Source organism: Sorex fumeus, unplaced genomic scaffold (genome assembly GCF_029834395.1).
Source record: "Sorex fumeus unplaced genomic scaffold, SorFum_2.1 ptg000226l, whole genome shotgun sequence".
NCBI classification, from domain to species: domain Eukaryota; kingdom Metazoa; phylum Chordata; class Mammalia; order Eulipotyphla; family Soricidae; genus Sorex; species Sorex fumeus.
Window position 1 is genome coordinate 25270 of NW_026606283.1, and position 22266 is coordinate 47535.

General features: G+C 60.2%; 1 protein-coding gene across 1 annotated transcript; it reads left to right on the top strand.

Annotated features, from left to right (window-relative positions):
* The first annotated feature begins 1471 nt into the window (after positions 1–1471).
* On the top strand, positions 1472–21503 carry KIAA0040 (KIAA0040 ortholog). Its single transcript, XM_056108610.1, has 3 exons — positions 1472–1537; positions 18516–18609; positions 21172–21503. Exons 2-3 carry the CDS (start codon positions 18558–18560, stop codon positions 21501–21503), a joined length of 384 nt encoding a protein of 127 aa, XP_055964585.1. The 5' UTR covers positions 1472–1537; positions 18516–18557.
* Positions 21504–22266: the final 763 nt, after the last annotated feature.

Below are 22266 nucleotides of genomic sequence, written 5' to 3' on the forward strand. Positions count from 1 at the left end.
TTCAAAGGCCGACGTGGCAGGCGGTTCCCCGAGCCCTGAGCCAGGAGTCAGGGAACCAAGGCCCCCTCCCCGCCCCAGTCCGCATCTCTGCCACCTGGATTTCAAGGCTCTCCTTCCAAGCAAGAAAGACTTTTGCCTTTGGCCCCCATCCTCCTTAACCGCCTGCGCCTTGCTGATGAAGTGAAGGCCGTGTGTGTGTGTGTGTGTGTGTGTGTGTGTATGTGTGTTGGGGAATCCACCAAGGCCCTCCCACACACCTGCACAGCGTCTGCCACTGACCTCGAACCTCTGCCCCTGGGTTTTTTCCACCTCCCCTGCACTGGGAGCAAAGAATCTTGGGGCCGGAGCGAGAGCACAGCGGGGAGGGCGTTTGCCTTGCACGCGGCTGACCCAGGGTTCGATTTCCGGCATCCCATAGGGCCCCCCTCCCCCCCCCCCCCCCCAGCACTCCGCCAGGAGGGATTCCTGAGTGCAGAGCCAGGAGCAAGCCCTGCTGGGTGTGGCCCCAGAACAAGAGAGAGACAGGGACAGAGAGAGACAGAGGGAGAGAGAAAGGGAGAGACAGAAACACAGAGAGACAGAGAGAAGGAGAGAAACAGAGGGAGAGAGACAGGGAGAGACAGAGACAGAGAAAGAGAGGGAAAAGAATGAGAGGGACAGAAGAAGAGAGGGAGAGAGAGGGAGAGAATGGAAGGGAGAGAGAGGGAGAGAATGGAAGGGAGAGAGAGACAGAGGGAGAGAGAGACAGAGAGAAACAGAGAGACAGAAAGACAGAGAGGAGAGAGAGACAGAGACAGAGGAAGAGAAGGAGAGAGAGGGAGAGAAAGAAGGAGAGAGAAAGAGAGACAGAGAGAGACAGAGAGAAACAGAGACAGAGAGACAGAGGGAGAGACAGAGAGGAAGAGAGGGAGAAAGAGAGAGGGACAGAGGAAGAGAGGAAGAGAGAGAGAGAGAGAGAGAGAGAGAGATTTTAATGCCCCATGCAGGGACCAAAACACCACCAGCAGGCAGGAGGGCAAGCCCCCAGCGCCCAGCCGCAAAGCCCGCCCTGGGGAGACTCCAACGTCACAGCTCTGTCATCAGGGCTGTCCCCTCACGCCCAGGCCCACCGCAACCCCTGCCCTGCCCTCAGGGCCGCTAACCCAGCTTCCAGCCCTGGGCTCTGGGGCATCGGCTGCAGGGGTGAAAATGGAGCAGGGAGAGAAAGAGCCAGGAACGGGCGTCCTGTCGACTTCACTGCACTTGGGGCAGGCGGCAGAGGCCGGTCCGGCCACCGCCTGGGGAACTGGCTGCGACCTGGGGCTGGAGGCGGGTCCCGGGATGGCCGGGGGCGGGCGTGGGGTGGGGACCCGCTGGCGGGGCGGGCGGTGTGTCTGGGGCGGGTGCTCCCTAGTGCCAAGCGCGGGCTCCGGGCTCCCTCCGGGCTCCGCGGGGGTGGGCACAGACCAGCTAGCCAGCCCGACCCAGCGGGAAGCACTGCACCGCACCACGTCTGACATCGGCACCCGGGCCTGGCCCGGGCGGGGCGGAACCACAGGTATGTGAGGCTGGCCGGTGGCCCCCCGCTGAGGGCCCGGCAGCCACTGGGACCAGGAGCAGAGCGCAGAGGGAGGTGAGTGGCGGGGTTTCCGTTCGTTCCCCGCCAAAGACAGTCTGGGGGCGGGGACCTGGGCAGGCAGGCGGCTGGAGGGGTCTCTGGTTCCAGGAAGGGGGACCCCCCTCCCCATCTGCCACCCGAACTGCCATCCACCCGCCAGCCCAGTGCAGGTGACTTGGAATTTGCCCGTTTACCTGGGGAAAGGGAAGGAACCGTCTCATCTCGGACCCCCTCCCAGGACCTGGGAAGTTTGTGGGTGAGGGTCTCAGACCCCCCCTTCCTGGGACCTGTGTGAATGAGGGTCTCGGACCCCCTCCCCCACTCCCGGGACCTGGGAAGTGTCTGCGAACGCAGGGGGCCCATCCCCAGCTGGGAGCCGCTTGGGGGTCCGCAGGGGGTGATGGAGACCCTTCCCTCCTTCCCCTCGCTCCCCCCGCCCCACCCCACCCCACCTGTGGCCCCAACCCCAACCCCCGTCCCGCCCTGCCGCCGAGACCAAGGTCGGCTGGCAATCACGCATCTGTTTGGAGGGCAGGGATGACCGTCTCGCTTAAGCAAAAGGGAAACTAAAACTCGGTCCCCGGCAGGCAGGCGGGCGGCCCCGATTTTGTGGAGGAAAAAGGGCCAGAAGCGACCTGGTCCCGGGTGGCCGGATCGGGTCAAGTGCCCTTGAAGCAGCCACCGGCCTGCCACACCCCACCCCTGCCCCCGTGAACGCTCCCATTTCCTGTGCTCGAGAAGGAAGCTGGGCGCCGCCTGTGATCCCCGCGGGCAGCCCCACAGTGCCAGGACTGAGCCTGCCCAGGTGACCAGCCCTTTCCCGCGGCCTCTGGTGTTGGCTGTGGCCGCATCTGCTCACCGCCTTCCCCTGAGAATCCCCGCCTCTCCTCATGCCCCCAAGTTTAGGGATTGCTCAGCGCCTACTAGGGAAACCTCCCTGCTTGGTCAGTTTTTAGCCTGTAGGGTCCAGCAGGGACCCTCCGCCCTGATCCCCAGACTCAGCTCAGAGAACGAAGATTCTCGGCTCTGTAGGGTGATTGAAAGGAACATCCCTCCCCCCCCCCACCCCAACACACACACACCCAGGGTAACATCTGCAGCGGGAGTGGGTGGGTGGCCCTGTGCGCCGGAGATAAGGGGACAGTTTTTGCGGGAGGAGCCGCACGCTGGTGAACGGGGCAGATACAGAAGCAAATTTGGGCTAAGAAAGTGTATTTCCAGGGGCTACAACGATAGCACAGTGGGGAGGGCGTTGGCCTGGCACGCGGCCGACCCGGGTTCGATTCCCAGCATCCCATAGGGTCCCCCGAGCACCGCCAGGCGTGATTCCTGAGTGCAGAGCCAGGAGGAATCCCTGTGCATCGCTGGGTGTAACCTCAAAAAGCAAAAAAAAAAAAAAAAGTGCATTTTGACAGAGCAGGGCTGCAGTCAGTCGCCAACGTAGAAAGAGAGAGACAGGCCCAAGAGAGTGAAGCCAGGTCTAACCCTGGACCCTCCCCCCCTCCGAATTGCATTTCAGACTACCAGGTATGATGCCCAAGTCCCAAAATACTTTTTTTTTTCAGTGCAAGCAGGGAGAGAAAATGCAGGAATTACCTAAGGCAGGGCTGGAGCGATAGCACAGCGGTAGGGTGTTTGCCTTGCACACCGCTGACCCGGGTTCGATTCCTCCGCCCCTCTCGGAGAGCCCGGCAAGCTCCCGAGAGTATCCCGCCCGCACGGCAGAGCCTGGCAAGCTCCCCGTGGCGTCTCCGAGATGCCAAAAACAGTCACAACAGGTCTCACGATGGAGACGTTACTGGCACCCGCTCGAGCAAATCGATGAACAACTCCCAGGGTTGCTTGGGACACTCAGCAGAGTGACGCCTCAAGTCGCGGGAAGCCCCGACCAGCGGACCCAGGGAAACCGATGCCCAGATATCATTTTCCAGGAATTCCCAACTTTCCTGGACTGGGCAGAGCAGCGCTTTCCCACTTCAGGACTGGCCGGTGCGGCCCAGGCCCAGAGCAGGCCCCTAGGCCGTCCGGTGTGGAGGACGGACGTCTTGAACTCGGACCTAGGCCTGCCCCGGGTTCTAGTCATGCCCTAGATACATCTTAAGCAACCTTGCCCAAGACTCTGAATTTCTCAGCATCCCTTAAACAGGGCTGGGGGCACCCACAGGTAACCGAGTCGGACTGAGAAGGGGAACGTGCATTTCACGCGCCCCATAAATCCAGGCCCTACAAAACAGACTTTCAAAACCTCAGGTTACTTATCTCAGCCTCTGGAAGCCACCAAGTTTCAGCTGGGCCATGTGGGTGGAAGGGCCTGGCGGCCACTTAACCAGACACACAACTCTTCTGTTGCATGAATATTATCATTTGCTTGTTTGGGGGCCCCACCTGGTGATGCTCGGGCTGACTCCCGGCTCTGCACTCAGGAATTACTCCCGGCGGTGCTTGGGGGACCCTAGGGGATGCCGGGGATCGAACCCGGGTCGGCCGGGTGCCAGGCAAACGCCCTCCCTGCTGGACTATCGCTCCATCCGGCCCAAGCTGCTGTATCTTTCTGTTTTGTAATTGATTTGATCTTTGTAATTTTTCTGTCTTTAGCTTTTAATTAACCTTTGGTTGAGGTCAAGTTGGTTTCTAAGAGGGTAACTGATTAATTGCTGTAGGGGTGTAGTTTTTTGGTTTGTTTTGTTTTTTGGGTCACGCCCAGTGATACTCAGGGGTCACTCCTGGCTCTGCACTCAGGGATCACTCCTGGCGGTGCTCGGGGGACCCTAGGGGATGCCGGGGATCGAACCTGGCCGCGTGCCAGGCCAACGCCCTCCCCACTGTGCTATCGCTCCAGCCCCCTTGCCTCTTTTTTATTATTATTATTATTATTTGGCTTTTTGGGTCACACCCGGCGATGCTCAGGGCTGACTCCCGGCTCTGCACTCAGGAATTATTCCTGGTGGTGCTCAGGGGACCCTATGGGATGCTAGGAATCGAACCCAGGTCGGCTGCATGCAAGGCCGGCCCCCTCCCTTCTGTGTTCTGGCACTGACCCCCAGTGTCTGAAATATTCTACAGCCACAGGTGTTTTCTGGGTGCTTCTCTGTTTACCGCTCTGCTCCCAGGGTCAGCACCCCGGAAGTAAATGCTGCACTAAGGCTCCGTGGACTGAGTGGTCTGTGGGGACCCTCGGGGCCTCAGGCAGGGGCCCCCCTGGTAGACACCCAACTTGCGCCCGAAGCGACGTGTCAGGGACCCTGTCCTCAGTCCTGGGTGAAGACGCGTCAGCATTACTGAGCCCAGATTTGAGCGAATCCGGACAGCTTGCGGGGGTGGGGGGTGGGGGTCTCTCGGACTCACTTGTCCCACCCAGAGTCCAACCCAAGCCCCCCTGGGTGCAAACAGACGCCCGGCAGGGACGGGCTGTGGGGACAGAAGCCGCAGGTACAGAGACTTCAAAGGACAGAGCGGAAGGCAGGGCTGGACAGTCCACAGGCGCACACAGGCCCCCGTCAGAGCAGAAGCCCCCCGCCGCCCCCCAAAGAGCACCGCACCCATGCAGGGACCGGGCCCCCCACAGCTGACCTCTGAGACGCACACGCAGCATACGCAGCCCACGCGGGCCCAACCTCCACCTCCCGCCCTCCATCCCCAGCCTGTGACCTGCGGGCCGGCAGCCACATCAGATAGGGCGCCGGCTCTGAGGTCCCCGCCAACAATGCGGGCTCGGACCCGCCCGGGCGCCCCCAGAGACCACACGACCTTTCCCTCCTCCAGAGGCCAGAGAAGGGTGGACAGTGAGTGCTTTGCAGGGCAATTCCCCAGGGTGGCCGCGGTTCTCCCCGGACCCCGTGACCACCCAGCCCCCAACTCACACACATATGCACACACACGCACACACACACACACACGCACACACGCGCACATACACACACGTGCACATAAACGCATGCACACACACATACACACACAAACATGCACACACACACACACACACACACACACACACACATCAGCCTGGCCGGCAGACAGACACTGCCAGGGCAAGGATGGGTGCAGGGGGCCAGGGCGGGGACTGGATTCCAGGGGCCACATCCACGCCAAGTCTCATCTCTGGGATGAGTTTGCTCCCAGGGTCAGCACCCCGGAAGTAAATGCTGCACTAAGGCTCCGTGGACTGAGTGGTCCGTGGGGACCCTCAGCTGCCGGCCGCCAGCTGCCCCTTGGAGCTGGCTGCTGAGAAACGCAAGGGAGGGGCCGGAGCCATAGCACAGCGGGGAGGGCGTTGGCCTGACATGCGGACAACCCGGGTTCGATCCCCGGCATCCCATGGGGTCCCCGAGCCCCGCCAAGAGGGATTCCTGAGTGCAGAGCCGGGAGTCAGCTCTGAGCATCGCCGGGTGGGATCCAAAAAGGAAGGAAGGAAGGAAGGAAAGTAGGAAGGAAGGAAGGAAGGAAAGAAGGAAGGAAGGAAGGAAGGAAGGAAGGAAGGAAGGAAGGAAATGAAACAGAAGAGAGAAGGGGGACAGGTAGGCCCCTTCCTGGGGTGTCAGAGCCCCCTGTCATGTCCGACAGTCGGGGGAGGGAGGTTGTGGGTGGCTCCCCTCCCCTGAAGGACAGGGCTGGGCCTGTCAGTGGTCAGTGATTCCCCTCTCCTCCTGCTGGGAGCTCAGACCCCAGGGGGCACCCCGAGGGGCAAGGTGTGGGTCTGCCTGGAGCTCCCCCCTCAGCCAGCAGCCAGAGGAGACCACTCCCACCCACCACAGCCAGGACAGGCGCTTGGCCCGTGCCCCTCCCCCCCTTGGGCCAGGCGGGAGCTCAGGCTCCCCTTGGACGTCCAGGGCCTCGAGGCCCTCGAGACAGTGGCCGGTGCTGCCTCCTGGCCACCCCTAACGCCCCCTCACTGGCTTCCCGCCACCCAGGCTGCAGCCCTGACCCAGATCCGTGTTTCCTGGGTGACCCACCCCTGCTGGCCCCTTGCTGGAAGCCAGGGACCCGCCCTCGGAGGAGGCTGCCTCCAGCTCCGGAGCTGGGTTCCACCTGCACTCACAACTCCCCCGTCCCCAAGGGGCAGGAGACGTGCTGGACCCCCACCACGCCCAGGGCGGGAGACCCTCAGCAGAGAGAGCGGGGTCTAACCTGGCAGTGGGAGGGTTCGGTGGGGGGGGTCGGGCAGCAGAGACCTCTCCCGGCATGTGCCCAGCTGGAGGTCTCATGAGCTGGACCCACATTTTCCGAGCGGCTGAGTGACTAAGCTTCACTCCCAGGCGGCCGTGCCGTGCCTGCGTGTCCCCTCAGCTGTCTGTGTCCACGGGACTCTCTCTGGGCCAGGCCGCTCTCCTCAGGCGTGAGCTCCTGCTCTCCCACTTTTTTCCCCCAGCAAGCTCCCGAGAGTATCTCGCCCTCACAGCAAAGCCTGGCCAGCTCCCCGGGGCGTCTTCGAGATGCCAAACACCGTAACAACAAGTCTCATGTTGGAGACGTTACTGGGCCCGCTCGAGCAAATCGATGAACAACGGGAGGACAGTGTTTTTTTGTGGGGTTTTTTTTTTTTTTTTTTTGCTTTCTGGGTCCCACCCAACGATGCTCAGGGCCGACTCCTGGCTCTGCACTGAGGAATCACGCCTGGCAGTGCTCCGGGGACCCTATGGGATGACAGGGATCGAACCCAGGTCGGTCGCGTGCCAGGCAAACGCCCTCCCGGCTGTGCCATCGCTCCGGCCCCAGGAAATGGGCGACTTTTACCGGATGGCTGCGCTCACGTGGGACGCCGGTTACTAAAGAGAACCAAGAACAAGTCGCAGCGGAACCAAGTCCTAGACCTGGCGGGGAACTACGGGGGTTCCCACAGGAAATGACCAGAGCCCGGCTGGCTGGTGGGACCGGACAAGGGCACGCATGCGTGTGAACACACACACACACACACCACATGCACGCACATACACAACACACACATGCACACAGACAACACATGCAAATGTACACAATCACAGACACTGGTGTGCACACACAACGCACACATGCATGCATAACACGTGTGCATACACACAGACACACCACACACAACGCATGCACGCACACACATGCAACACACTCATGCACACACACATGCACACATGCACACGCACACATGCACAGAACACACGCAAACACATGCATGTGCACACACAACACGATGCGTACATGCACACAAGTATGCATGCATGCACACACGCGCACACAACACACGCATGCACACAAAAATGCACTTGCACACACAACACACATGCACATTCACACAAGCATGCTTACATTCACACACGTGCACAGAGACAACATGCATGCACACACATGCACATGCAAATGTACAGATGCATGCACAGTAGTGCACACACAACACACGCATGCATACACAACACATGTGCATACACGCAGACACACCGCACACAACACATGCACACACACACGCAACACACTCATGCACACGCAGGCACATACAAGCATGCATACATGCACACACAGCACACACATGCACACACATGCATAACACATGTGCATACACAGACACACCACACACAACACACGCATGCACATGCAACATACTCATGCACACACACATGCCCATATGCACATACACGCACACACCAGACACGCATGCACGCACATGCAAATGCACGCATGTGCACACACAACACACACGCACACGTGCACACCCACACAAGCATGCTTACATTCACACACGTGCACACAGACAACACATGCATACACACATATGCACATGCAAACGTACACATGCTTGCACACTAGTGCGCACACACAACACAAACATGCATACACAACACACGTGCATACACGCAGACACACAACACATGCACACGCACACACGCAACACTCATGCACACACATGCACATATGCACACACGTATACAACACACGCACATCACACATGCATGCACACATATGCAACACACATGCACATATGCCCACACACACAAGCACACATGCACACACAACACACGCATGCACACAATAATGCACACTTACACACACAACACACATGCATAGACACATGTGCATGCATGCAGACATACCACACACAACATATGCATGCATGCACACACAACACACTCATGCACACACACATGCACATATGCACATACACACAACACACACCCCACACATGCAGGCACACACATGCACATGCAAATGTACGCACATATGCACACACAACACACATGCACACAAAAGGACAGCAGCAGCTCTATCCCTCCCGTAGTTCCACGCCCGTTCCCCGCCCCCAGGTCGATGGCGGTGGGCGGGGGAAGGAAGGAAACTGAGGGCCAGGCTGGCTGGTGTCAGTTGCAGTTGATTCCAACCCCGGCTCCGTTCTCCTCTGATTCTCCTCCTGCTTCTTCCTCCCCCCGTGCGGTTCCATTCTCCTCCTTGATCCCCTTCATCCTCCTCCTCGCTCTGGGATCTGGATCCCCTTTCTCCTGCTTCTGGAGTACTAGAGCCCATGCCCCAGCCCACTCTTACAGCCTCGCTGTATCCCAACGCCCGAGGGACTGGGGCTGACACATAGGTGTGGTCACAATCCACAGGGGTCAAGTTCCTTCCCTCCGGGAAAGCCCTTCTAGGACAGATCCTCTCTCAGCAGGACAACCCCCCCAGAGCGGAATCCTGGGTGTGTTTCTCCTCTCCTTGTCCGACAAACATATAAGCATTCATGATATAAATAATTTTGTATGGACACAGTAAGAAATAAATCAAGCTTATAGAATGGCTCTCCTAGGGCCATCTCGATCTCAGACTACGGTGCTCAGGCCAGATAGTCTTTCCTTTCCCTAGCAGGGTCCTATTCTTGTTGTTACTTTTGGATCATGACAGCATTTGCCTATGATCAATCTCTTAACTTACAGTTAAGCATCGTGGCACTTTGTTCTGGCCCATTTCGATGCCAGGGTAGCTCACCGCTTGCCCTGGGCCCATTCATTCCCTCGTCAGGACCCTGCTTTGGGGCATGCTAGGAACTGAGGGCAACTGAGGCTTAAGTCGAGAAAGCAGATGCCCGGGAGTGAGTAATATTCAAAGCCAATCAAACCCCAAGTTACAAAGCATGATATTAACGGTCTTCCTGTATCTATACAAAAAGGACGTTGCTTTAGAGTGAACTGCCCAAAAGACAGAAGGAGAGGAGAGAGGCAATATGAACTTGCGAGTTCCATGTCCTAGGAGGATCTGAACTTACACATGAACAGATACTGATTAGGGGGAAAAGCTGATTAACTGGTTGGAGAAGAGAGAAGAGAGAAGTGGCTGCAGATAAAGGAAGGAAGGAATGGGAGTGACTCGGGAGCACTGTGATGGGTGTGACCTGATAAACCTAAGCTCCTCGTGGCAAGGGAGAAAGCACCAAGCAATGCCATCCTACACATATGCACACGCACACAACACACACCACACACGCATGCACACACACGCATGTGCAGATGTATGCATACAAGCACACACACGTGTATACACACAACACGTGGAACACAAGCACGCACACGCGCACACACAACACAAGCACGCACACACGCGTGCACACAAAACGAACACTTGCACGCACAACACACACACACTCACACACAACACACGCACAGAGGCTATAAGCCCCAGGAACTCCGCTCCCACTGCAAACCAGATACGTCTGTGGGAGAATAAAATGTTCCAGGAGCTGGGGCGGGGCGTGGGGGGGCTCCCTGCGTGCGGCCCTCCTTGGACCGGAATCCAAGCAGGGCGCCCCACCCCCGGGGGGGGGGTCTCAATGGCCTAATATTTAGCAGGTATAAATCATCACCGGGCTGCCGCCCCTGGCCTGGTCTTATTACGGTGACTCAGTCACACCGCCCGGGGAAGGGAGATCACTGTCCAGTCTGTCCCTCCTCCACCCCCGGGGGGCGGGGGGAAGGGAGGCGGTTGGCAAGCGCGGCACCCCTCCCCGGCCGGCCCCGAACCTCCTGGCAGCGGGTGGAACACGCTAGTCACAACTCGCCCGGCAGGGCGGACACGCTTTGTCCACCCCCGGGGACCCAGTCTCCGGGTTCCCCACTCCCAGAAAGAAGGGAGACACCCGGCCCAGCGACTGCCCAGTCTGGGGAGGGGGGGGGGGGCAGAAAAACCTCCCTGCCTGGGGGCAAGTTTCCCAGAATTTCCAGCCCCTTGGGTGGATCCCGATTCGTAGTCAGACGCAGTATCCATTGCACCGGAGCCATAGAACAGCGGTAGGGCGTTTGCCTTGCACGCAGCCAGCCTGGCCAAGCTGGGTTCGATTCCTCCACCCCTCTCTGAGAGCCCGGCAAGCAGAGCCTGTCAAGCTACCCGTGACATATTCAATATGCCAAACACAGTAACGACGAGTCTCAAAAAAAAAAATGGAGACGTTATGCCAAACACAGTAACAACAAGTCTCAAAAAAAAAAAAAATGGAGACGTTATGCCAAACACAGTAACAGCAAGTCTCAAAAAAAAAAAAATGGAGACATTATGCCAAACACAGTAACAAGTCTCAAAAAAAAAAAATGGAGATGTTACTGGGCCTGCTCAAGCAAATCGATGAACAACGGGAGGACAGTGTTTGTTTTCTTTGGGAGTATCAGCTGGGGCTCACCCTGGTGGGCGCACCCCTCCCCGGGGGGAGATGGACGGACTCACTGCTGTGAGCGCTGCCCTGCTTGGGGGGAGGAAGGGACCGAATGACTAGAAGACCCCCCACCCTCCCCATGCCGTCATGCATGCCCCCTACGGCAAAAAGCCCCGGGAACAGAAATAACACTTAGCAAAGGCAAAACTAGAAGTAGAGGCAGGGGGAGTTTTCCCGAGCACTGAGGGCCCGCCCCAAGTGGGGCATCACGGGACACTCCCCTGGCCCCCGGCTGCTGGACAGTGCCCCACGCCCAGTGAGCCCACCCTGGGTCCCATTTCTCCACGCTGCCGCCGCAGGGCCTTGGCAGGTTGGTTGGATGAATAAGCGTTTGGGGGGTCAGGAGACAAAGCCGGGAGCACACGGGAGCACCCTGATGCTGGCTGGTACCCACAGATGCTCAGATGCTCGGGGCTCCTCCCAGCCCCCTGAAGGGCCTCTGAGGCAGCACCACCGGTGGCCGCCGCAGCGCGTGTGATTCTCGGCTCTAGAGGGACATTCTAGAACCATCCCTGGCTTGACCCAATCTTTCCCCCGCCCCCCACCCGTCTGTCTGCCCCCTGGTCCAAGTCGGCCAGTCATGTCCTGATTGGGCCTGGCTTGGCCTGCAGGCCGGAAGTGAGGGGGTCACGCTCGGCCAAGCCCAGCTCCTGTGCACCCTCTGCTCTCTCCCAGGGCAGGCGGGAGGCTGAGGCTCAGAGCCTGGAACCAGTCCGCCCGCCCGCCCGCCCGGTGCATTCCTGCGGGGGAGGGGGGAAGCTATGATCGGAATGAGAGCGTTTCTGCAAACTCCCTCTCTGAGCTTTTGACATCCAAGGGCCTGCCGGTTCCGACGGGGGTTCTGATGGGCTTTTAACTGCCCTGGACTCACGCCCCCCCCCCCCATTAGTCTAATCCAGCCTTGAGCACCTCCATCTCTGGGTGGGCCCCAGCCAGGCTCCTGCTAAGAGCTCTCAAAGGACCTCTTCCTTCCCTCCTGCAGTTCCCCTGAGTGGCAGAGGCCGCCGGCCAGCCTCTTGTTCGCACCCACCCACCGTGCGCTCTTCCACCCGGAGGATGTGACGCGGGGGAGGGGGTGTCGTGTGGGTCGCTTGTTAGCGCGCTGGACAAAGTTCCCTCCTGGTAGGGCTTCCACCCCCCTCCGCCCGCCCGGTTCCGGGTGACCTCAGAGCCTCCGCTCAGGCCTGCCAAGAAAGAAAACCTGCCCAGGTGCCCCGCCCGGCCCCGCCCGGCCCGGCCCGGCCCGGCCCACCCAACCCACAACAGCCCACGTGTCCCCGGGCCCATGGCAACAGGTGTTGTGGGAACCGACAGCAGGATGTGGCCGAGCACGTGGAGGCGCGTGGTCCGGAACGCGGGGTTGAATGGGGGCACTGTGTGGCCACGGCCTCACCGCGCCGGAGACTGTGATTCATTCGCGGAGGGGGACTGGGGAGGGAGGGCCGCGCCCATGGGAAGGATGAGGCCAGCTCACTGTAAACCCAGTCAGCTCTGCCGCCGGCCCCTCAATACCCCCCACCTTGCTTTTTTATTTATGTTTTGCTTTTTGGGTCCCACCCGGCGATGCTCAGGGCTGACTCCTGGCTCTGCGCTCAGGAATCACTCCTGGTGGTGCTCGGGGGACCCTAGGGGATGCCGGGGATCGAACCCGGGTCGGCCGCGTGCCAGGCAAACTCCCTCCCCGCTGTGCACTCGCTCCAGCCCCTCCACCTTGCATTTTATTTTATTATTATGTTTGGCTGGAGCGATAGCACGGCGGGGAGGGCGTTGGCCTGGCAGGCTGCTAACCCGGGTTCGATTCCTCCGCCCCTCTCGGAGAGCCTGGCAAGCTCCCGAGAGTGTCCCGCCCGCCCGGCAGAGCCTGGCAAGCTCCCCGGGCGTATTCAAGATGCCAAAAACAGTCACAACACGTCTCACGATGGAGACGTTACTGGCGCCCGCTCGAGCAAATCGATGAACAACGGGAGGACAGTGCGACAGTGCTCTCTCTCTCTCTCTCTATATATATATATATATTTTTTCTTTTGGCTTAGGGGGCCACACCTGGTGCTGCTCCTGGCAGGGCGTGGCAAACCCTTTGGGGTGTTGGGCGTGGGGGCCCCTATGAGGCATTGGGCATCAAACCCGGGTCAGCCACGTGCCCACCCTGCTGTGCTCCAGTCCCCAACCCTGCACGGCACAGAGCTATTTCCCCTTCTCCAAATTCTCCCCTGTGCCCTGTCTGTGCCCTGCAACACCCCTGAGGAAGCCGAACTCTGCCCACCAACAGCCGCACCTCAGTGAGGATGTTGCCGAAAACAGCCTCTTCCCCAGCCAGGGCAGTTCCCCAGGGAGCCCAAGGTCAGAGGCTGGGAGGCGGAGGGGGGAGGGAGGGAGAGAGGAAGGGAGGCCCAGCTTGCTGCTCTCCACGGCGCCCTCTGCTGGCCGAGCGCTCCCGCACGCTCCTTTGTAGGGTCAGCAGGACTGAGATGCAGTGACCACTGCATGGCCAGCCTTGGTCCCGCCTGCTTCAAGCCCCTGCACTCAGAGCAGAGGGTCTGCCAGCTTCAAACGCTCCAGGGACCTCGTAAGGGTGGACCTCGTAAGCGCGGTGGGGACCCCGGGGGAGGGCTGGGGGGGAGAGGGGCATACAGAAAGGAGGGGGGTGGTTACAGTTTCTTTCCAAAGCCCCCCAAAATCCTCACGGCTCTGGCAGAAGTTAAGGAAGCGTGGCCAACCCCCGAAGATTAAAGATTGAGAATTTTATACGGAAGCAGAAGAGACATCAATCAATCAGGAGGAGGAAAAAAGAATCAAAAACCTTGAGGGGCCTGAGCCATAGCGCAGCGGGGAGGGCATTGACCTGGCACGCGGCCGACGCGGGTTCGATCCCCGGCATCCCATAGGGTCCCCCGAGCACCGCCAGGAGTGATTCCTGAGTGCGGAGCCGGGAGTCAGCCCTGAGCATCGCCGGGTGTGACAAAAAAGAAAAAAAAAAAGAAGGGACCAGAGCAATAGGACAGTGGGGAGGGCATTTGCCTGGCACGCGGCCGACCCGGGTTCGATCCCCAGCATCCCATAGCGTCCCCCCAAGCACCGCCAGGAGTGATTCCTGAGTGCGGAGCCAGGAGTCAGCCCTGAGCATCGCCAGGTGGAATCCGCGCCCACACCCCCCCTCAAAAAAAAAGGGAAAAAAAATGAAACCATGAGACTAGCTTTCCAGAACTGAGTGGGGGTTAAGGGACTCGTCTGGCATGTGGCAGACCCGGGTTCGAATCCCCGCTGCTAATACAAGACCAGGGGCATCAGTAGGGCTGCCAGTGAGAGAGAATCCAACAGAATCCCAGGCCTGCAGAGGGGGAGTGCTCGAGGATTGGTCAGAAGCCCCCTCAGAGGGGGGTTTCCGTCCCCAAGCCCAATGCCAGGAGATGCGGCGCATTTCTCTCCTTGGGGCATTCATCCGGTTCAAGTGTATGTTCCCCCACGTCCCCCCAGAGACAGGCTCTGGACTCCGGACCCCTGTCCCCTGGGCTCAGGGCTGGATGGGAGGGGGGAGTGGTTCTGAGCAGATGTCTCTACGGGAGCCTCAGTATTGCCATCTGGGAAATGGGTACACTCAGGTCCGACTCCTGGACACACACGGGGATAGATTCTCGCTCTCGGTAGCTCACAAGCAGACTTTCTGTGGCAAGAGAGAGGAAGGACCAGCCCCCCAACTCCCCGACTCCCGTTTCTGGAAGAGCCTCCCAAACTCGGAGCACCCACATCAGCTCAGGGCCGAGGGCCACCTCCTGACCCCGGGCTGTTAGGGAAAGAAAGGTCGGAGATGGCCAGGGGCTGGCTGGGAGGGCACCCATAGGACGCGCCAAGCCGCGAAATCAACGGGCGTGATTCAGTCACAGCGCGGCCGGAATTTTCCAGAAGCCACAGTTGATGCATTTCTGACGCCCCGTTGCTCGGGGTGGCCGAGAAAACGGGACTCTTAGCATCCAGGACTCGGACCCCGGGAAGGGCATGTGATTCGGGATGAGAAGGAAAGAAGGGCGAGAGAACGGCTCAGCAGGGTGGGGACTGTGTTCTTTCCAGAAGCGAGTCGGAGAGAGCCTGGCAAGCTCCCCGTGGCGTCTTCGAGATGCCAAACAAAACACAGTCACCACAAGTCTCGCCATGGAGACGTTACTGGCGCCCGCTCGAGCCACTCGATGAACAACGGGAGGACAGTGCGACGGTGCTACTACTGTCTAGACAGAGCAAGGCGGAGGGGGCGGGGCGGGTGGGGGGGGCCCTTCACCGTTCCCTCCCCCCCCCCCCACAGTACCCGGTGCGACTTAATTAATCCTTGATTGATTGTGAGATGGAATCGTTGGGACCCGGAGTGCCAGGGAGCAATTTCATTTTCTTTGCTGCTGAACCTGAACTCGAGCGTCGAGTCATTAGCGAAGGATCCGTGCTTATCACAGTGCCCGGACCGTGAGCTCCTTGTCACGTAGGGAGGATGAGACCCACCGTTTTCTGTGACGCAGGGATTTCTGCGCAACTAATCCCTTCCGCCGTACGTTCCTGGCTGGGTCTGGCTGCACAGAGCCGTGCTCAGCGGAGTGGGGGATGGGGGTGGGTGGGGGAGGGCGATCCCAGGCTGCCCACTGCCCTGAGTGACCTAGGTTGGTCATTGGTCAACAGCTTGGGTTTTTTTTCCCCCTCGGAATTCTAGGGTCAACTGCCGGCCCCCGAGACGAGCCAGTGGGCACGAGACCCCTAACCCAGCACAGAAGCTGGAAATATCCATGGAAAGAGCCCCCGGGTGTGTCCAGAGGCCAGAGGGCAGGACGCAGGTGGGGGTGAGGGCCGGCAGCCTGGTTTCAGGGTTCAGGCTCTGCCCGTAACGGTTTCTGGCTTCCAGGGAGGGGCGGTGTTGAGGCAGTGATGGGGGGGGGGGCGTCCCTGCCTGCCGAGCCCTGAGGGGGTGACAGGGACACCACAGGCCCCTTCAGGCAACCGTCCCCAGATCAGGTGTGTCTGGGGAGGGGGCAGGCGTGTGAGAGGGGGGTCAGGGAGACTTGAGAAGCGGGGTCGAGGGGTGGAGGCACAGGAGGGTTGGCGAGGGCCTCGCAGCATCCGATGGTCCCCAGAAATGATGGAAATGGAGGTTGGGGGTTGTGGCCCCCGACACGCTCGAGACAAGGAGGAGGATGGAGCCGGGGCTGGGGAGAGAGCCCCAGGGGGGCATCCCAGGCTGGGCAGGACTGCGGGGGTCCCCCCACGCCGCTGTGCCCTGGCAGGACCTAGGCTGGGTCTAGCATTGAGCGAGAGTGGGCGCCACTGCACACGTCACACTCAGGGGGGCGGGTGGGGGGCACACACAGGCCTCATCGCCGCAGAGCTGGGCCCTCTCGGGACCGGCCACTTCCCGCTGCCCGGGGCTCTGGCGAGCAAGAGGCACCAGGCCCACCTGCGCCACGGCTGCCCAGGGGAGAGCCTCGGGGGCTGCGGGGCTAGCGGGGCGGAGGGGCCCAGGCGGGTCAGGAGACAGGGCGGGGAGCGAGACAGACAGACAGAAAGACAGGCAGACAAGCAGGCAGAGAGACAGACGGATGGACAGACAGACAGATGAACAGACAGATAGGCAGATGGAAAGAGAGTCAGAGAGACAGACAGATGGACGGACAGAGTCAGACAGACGGACAGGCAGATGGATGGACAGACAGATAAACAGATGGACAGAGTCAGGCAGACGGACGGACAGAGTCAGACAGACGGACAGACAGATGGATGGACAAGACAGATGGACAGAGAGTCAGAGAGACAGATGGACGGACAGAGTCAGGCAGACAGGCAGAAGAATGGACAGACAGACGAACAGAGTCAGACAGATGGACAGAGAGTCGGATAGTCAGACGGACGGACAGAGTCAGACAGACAGACGGACAGAGTCAGACAGATGGACAGGCAGATGGATGGACAGACAGATAAACAGATGGACAGAGTCAGACAGACGGACAGAGACTCAGACAGACGGACAGACAGACGAACAGACAGAGTCAGACAGACGAACAGAGTCAGACAGACGGACAGGCAGATGGATGGACAAGACAGATGGACAGAGAGAGAGACAGATGGACGGACAGAGTCAGGCAGACAGGCAGAAGGATGGACAGACAGAGAGATGGACAGAGTCAGACAGACGGACAGAAACTCAGACAGACGGACAGAGAGTCAGACAGACGGACGGACGGACAGAGTCAGAGTCAGACAGGCAGACAGGCAGATGGACAGGCAGAGTCAGACAGACAGACAGGCAGATGGACGGACAGACAGATGGACAGGCAGAGTCAGCCAGAAGGACAGACGGGGGCTCCCACGGCGCCAGAGGCAGAGCCCCGAGAGGCGAGAGCAGAGTGAGTGGGGCCCGGGGCCCGCGTTCAGGTCCTTGGGCCCCACCCCCGTCTGCCCGGGGCCTCTCGGGCCTGCCCTGCTGCCCAGCCGGGGCCTTGCCAGACGCAAGTGGACGTGATGTCGGCCCGAAGTGCCCCGGCATCCCTGGCCCCTGGGCGGGGACTCCGGCAGGAGAGAGGGGAGCACTTGAGCCCGGGCACCCGCCCGCCAGCAGCCCTGAGGGCTGGGGGAAGCTATGTCGAGTGCAGACACTGGCCGCCAGCCGCGTCTGCGCTTCGCACTTGAGGGCCAGTCGGCCGGGCCGCCCGGACCTTCCCCAGGCCTTCCCCTCTTGGGCCTGCCCTGCCGTTCCCAGCTGTGTCAGCCCTGGGGGTCGACACTCGGGCGCATCTCCACGGGGGCTTCGAAGCGCCTGCCGTCCGCACGTCACCGGCCCCTAGCACGAGGGGACAGGGAGGACATGTCGCCAGTGGGGAGGACGCTGTCCCCCGATTTCCCTGCAGGCTCCAGAAGGACGCGGCGTGGACAGCCCTGGCTCAGGCGGGTGGGGTTTGCAGGGCCTGCAGCCGCCAGGCACGCCCAGGAGGTCCCCAAGGATCAGGCCAGCTGAGGCCTCATTTGAATGGGGGGGCCGGGGGGGCTGGGTCCTCTGGCTGAGGACCCCGACCCTAGATTAGCAGTGCTCAGGGACTCCTCCCAATTCCCACAGAGTGCTGAGCCCTGACCACTGAACCACCTTCCTGGCCCCCCGGGGTTATCTCACCTTCCTGGTGTCATTAGGAAGAATCCAGGGAGCTGTGTCATCACAGGGGATGGGCCAGGAGGCGGCAGTGGGCCTCAAAGCCGGACCACCACCCCCCCCCCCGCCCCAATCTCTGCCTCTCTGCTCTCACCCAGGTTGCCCGATGGGGAAGGATGGATGGACGGATGGACGGATGAATGACTCTCTGCCCCGCTAGAGACGACCGAGCTGGTCTCAGGGAAACCGCAAGTAATTAATCTTTCTCCTTTCCTCCCTGCAGACCCTCCCGGTGGGGGGTTGGCACCCGCGGCTGGTTGATACGATCAGGGGGGCTATTTTCAGAAGCTGTCGACCAACAGCTGAAACCCGAGGGGAGACGCCCCCCGCCCCAACCCCCACAAAGGGTGAGGGGTCTTCAGGACCAGGGAGAATGCAAGGACACGCACAGGGCCTGCAAAGACGAGACTCCAGGGCCCCCAGAACTCTGCCAGGTGTGGAGAGACCCCCCCCCCCAACCACACACACACTGTATAACGGCAACAATCCACAGAATCTGTGCTTTGAATATGTGGCTTTTTTTTTTTTTTTTTGCAAAGCTCATGACTCTTCATTCATCCCACCAAGGGGATATTTTATTGTTTCCTAGAAATGCTAATAACACCCAGCTCATAAATACTAATGAAACACTATAGATTAGCAGCGCTCGGCGAGTAACCCGGGGGCCTGGAAGAGAATTCTGAGATTAAAAAATAATAAAGAGTACCTTTTAATCGAATTTTCCCCAGACTGGGTTCCCACGTGTTAATGAATGCTCTGTGTGGCTCTATGGAGAACAGACGCCAGTTAAGTACCTCCAGGAGTCCTGAAGTGAATTATTGACTGAGCTCTGGCTCAGGAAAGAAATCTACTCATTCGCGGGCTATTTGAGGTGCCACAGGGTGGAGAACTAGGGAACTGGGGTGGCAGGAGGGAGTGGCGAAGGGGTTCCTGGGACGTTGAGATAAACCCGTCACTCCCAGCCCGCGCAGCAACTCGATTGGAAGCGACCCATCCTGTTGGTCGCTTCTGATCTGAAACCCTCCAGAATGATAACGGCCCGGAACACTGGAAGTTCTGTGAGATCAGAAACGAGATCTTTGTTCTTCGTTAGTGAACCCATGCCCCGGCTAACGTGGCACTGCCACGCTGATCGGACACCCAGAACACGCTTATTAACGGGGTGAGGTGTCTTTTTTTTCTCTCTTTTGAATTTTTGGGTCTCACCCGGTGATGCTCAGGGGTGACTCCTGGCTCATGCACTCAGGCATGACTACTACTGACAGTGCTCGGGGGACCGTAGGGGATGCTGGGAATCGAACCCACGTCAGCCACATGCAAGGCAAGCACCCTCCCCGCTGTGCTATGGCTCCAGCCCCCGGACGAGATCTCTCGCAAACATCATCCCAGAGCCTTGCAGACCTCCCCCACGTCACCTCGACCCCCATACCAATGGCAACAGCCTCCTTCAATAAAGGACTCGAGAGAAATACATCAAGTGGGAAGAAACTCCCTCCCTAGGCCACCCCTCCACCCCCAAACCTGCCACCTGAGCCCCCACCTCAACGAAAGGCTAGAAGCTTCTATGCTAGAGTGTTGGAAGGCCTTTCCCACCCCTGTTTCTTACTCGTCTTTCGTGAAGAGCCCCAAGCCCTTCTCCCTCCCTCCCTCCCTCTCTCTCCCTCCCTCTCTCCCTTTCCTCTCTCTCTCCCTCTCTCCTTCCCCCTCCTTCTCCCTCCTTCTCTCTCTCCCTCCTTCCCTCCCTGCCCCCTGCCCTCCAACTGGAGTCACTCAATGCACTTAGGGACCAGCTTGGCCCAGGTCGCAGCAGGGCTTGCCCACCAACGGGGCTGCAGAGCTGAGGGTCAGGCCGGAGCACTGCAGGGGAACACAGCACATGCACCGGGACCACCCAAGTGCATCTGGGGTCCAAGCAAAGGCTTCCGGGAGAAGGGAGGGAAGTCTGCGGAGAGACTAGAGTCTGGACAGCAGGCAGAGAGTGGCCATAGCCGGGGCCCATGGGGCCACTGAGATGGGTTTTCTCTGGAGCGTGCCCATGGCGGGGGAGGGAGTGAGAAGCCTCAGACAGCCCACGGGAGGGGTGGCGAGTTCTAATTCTCCTCTTTGTACGCAGCGGTAGCACAGCGGGTAGGGCGTCTGCCTTGCACGCAGCCAACACGGCCGACCCGAGTTCGATTCCTCCGCCCCTCTCGGAGAGCCCGGCCAGCTACCGAGAGTCTCTCGCCCACACGGCAGAGCCTGGCAAGCTCCCCGTGTCGTATTCTATGCACCAAACACAGTCACAAGTCTCACCATGGAGACATTACTGGCGGTAACTGAACCCTGTCAGGCTGCACTCAAGCCCGGCCAAGCTCAGAGCGCGTGTTTCCTTGGACTGCGCTGAGCCCCTGCGTCTTGTCTGCAGACGCCCCCGAGTTTCAAGGCCCTCCAGGGTGGAACTCTGAACAGGAGGGGGACCCCATCCAGGGGACCCCCCATCCCAACACTGAGCCTGGAGACTGCTTTCCCAGTGCAGGGGTGGAGGCAGGGGAGGAGACAGGAAGCAGAAGTCAGGGAAACACAGGAGACAGAGGCCGTCACAGAACCTGCAATTTGGCCCCTGTTCTCCCTGCTCCCTGCTCCCTGCGCCCCTGCTCTCTCTGCTTCCCCTGCCCCTGCTCTCTCCGCCCCCCTTCCGACTCCCTTTCTGAAGTCTCTGTTCTAAGCATCCAGGGCAGTGATGCTCGCCGCTGAGTGCTCTCTCTGGTCCCGCAGGTGCCGGCATGGAGACCCCGGCCCCGGGGCCCTCCGTGGGCGTGGCCAAGGCCTCGGGCCGGGTCAGGGCCTTCTTCGAGCAGCTGTGGGCCACGGTGCTGATCAAGCACCAGGAGGGCGTGTACAACACGGTGTGCCTGGGCCTGGTGCTGGCGCTGCCCCTGCTGACGCTACTGACGCTGTTCTTCATCTGCTGCCACTGCTGCTGGGGCAACGGCCGGAAGGGGAAGAGGAGGAGGAAGAAGAAAAAGAAGAAGGCGGAGGAAGACCTCTGGATCTCGGCCCAGCCCAAGCTCCTGCAGCTGGAGAAGAGGCCGTCGCTGCCCGTCTAGGGGACCAGGACGCCCGGGCCTGCCCCAACTCCCGGCCGTCGAGGGGATGACGCCGCCAGGCCTGTCCCAGCACCCGGCCCACCCGGACGCCCGCCGCCCCCTCCCGTAGCAACGCTCCTGTGTAGACTCAGCCAGCCCCCCGCCTTTCCGGCACCTTCCTCGAGGGGAGCACAGAGAACCCTCAGCTTCTCCACCCGTGGCTGCCAAGGGCTCAGGCACAGACTCAGGCCACGTGGTACCCAGCCAGGCCCATGCCCTGGGCAGACTGGCCCGAGCAGGCGCTCGGACATCCTTCTGGAACCTTCTGCGCTGTCCAGTCCACGTACCTCTCAGGTCACATTCCCACCCCCGGGTCGACAGAGCCTCTCACTGGAAATCCTCGCCCTGGGACCTTCTCGACGCCCGGTACTGCCCCCCCCCCCTTCCTGGGCTGCTGACCTCTGACCTGGAAGGAAAATTAGGAGGAGGTTTCAAGATTCCTTGAAAGCTCTTACCCTTCACCATAAGGTCCTGTTAGAACCGTGGCCCAAGACCCCTCTCCCCTCAGGTACAGCCCTCGCCCCCGCTCTCAGTGAAGGTGTGGCCGCCAGGTGGCCTGTCCACCTGGGACCGGAAGTTCTTGGGGACCCACTCCCAGAAGGGGCCCTGGGCGCTAGTGCAGGAGGCTTGGGGGATGGAGTGAGTTGCAGCAGAGATGCAGAAGTTATTGGGGGGGGAGGGGAGGAAGGAAAGCAGGTTTGGCGTTCTACGAGGGTCTCCCCCA

Excerpts from the sequence above, each read along its gene's own strand:
- KIAA0040 (XM_056108610.1), top strand. The coding sequence starts at position 18,558 with ATGACTCTCTGCCCCGCTAGAGACGACCGAGCTGGTCTCAGGGAAACC. Across the intron at positions 18,610-21,171 it reads TGGTCTCAGGGAAACCGCAA|GTGCCGGCATGGAGACCCCG; the intron begins GTAATTAATCTT and ends CTGGTCCCGCAG.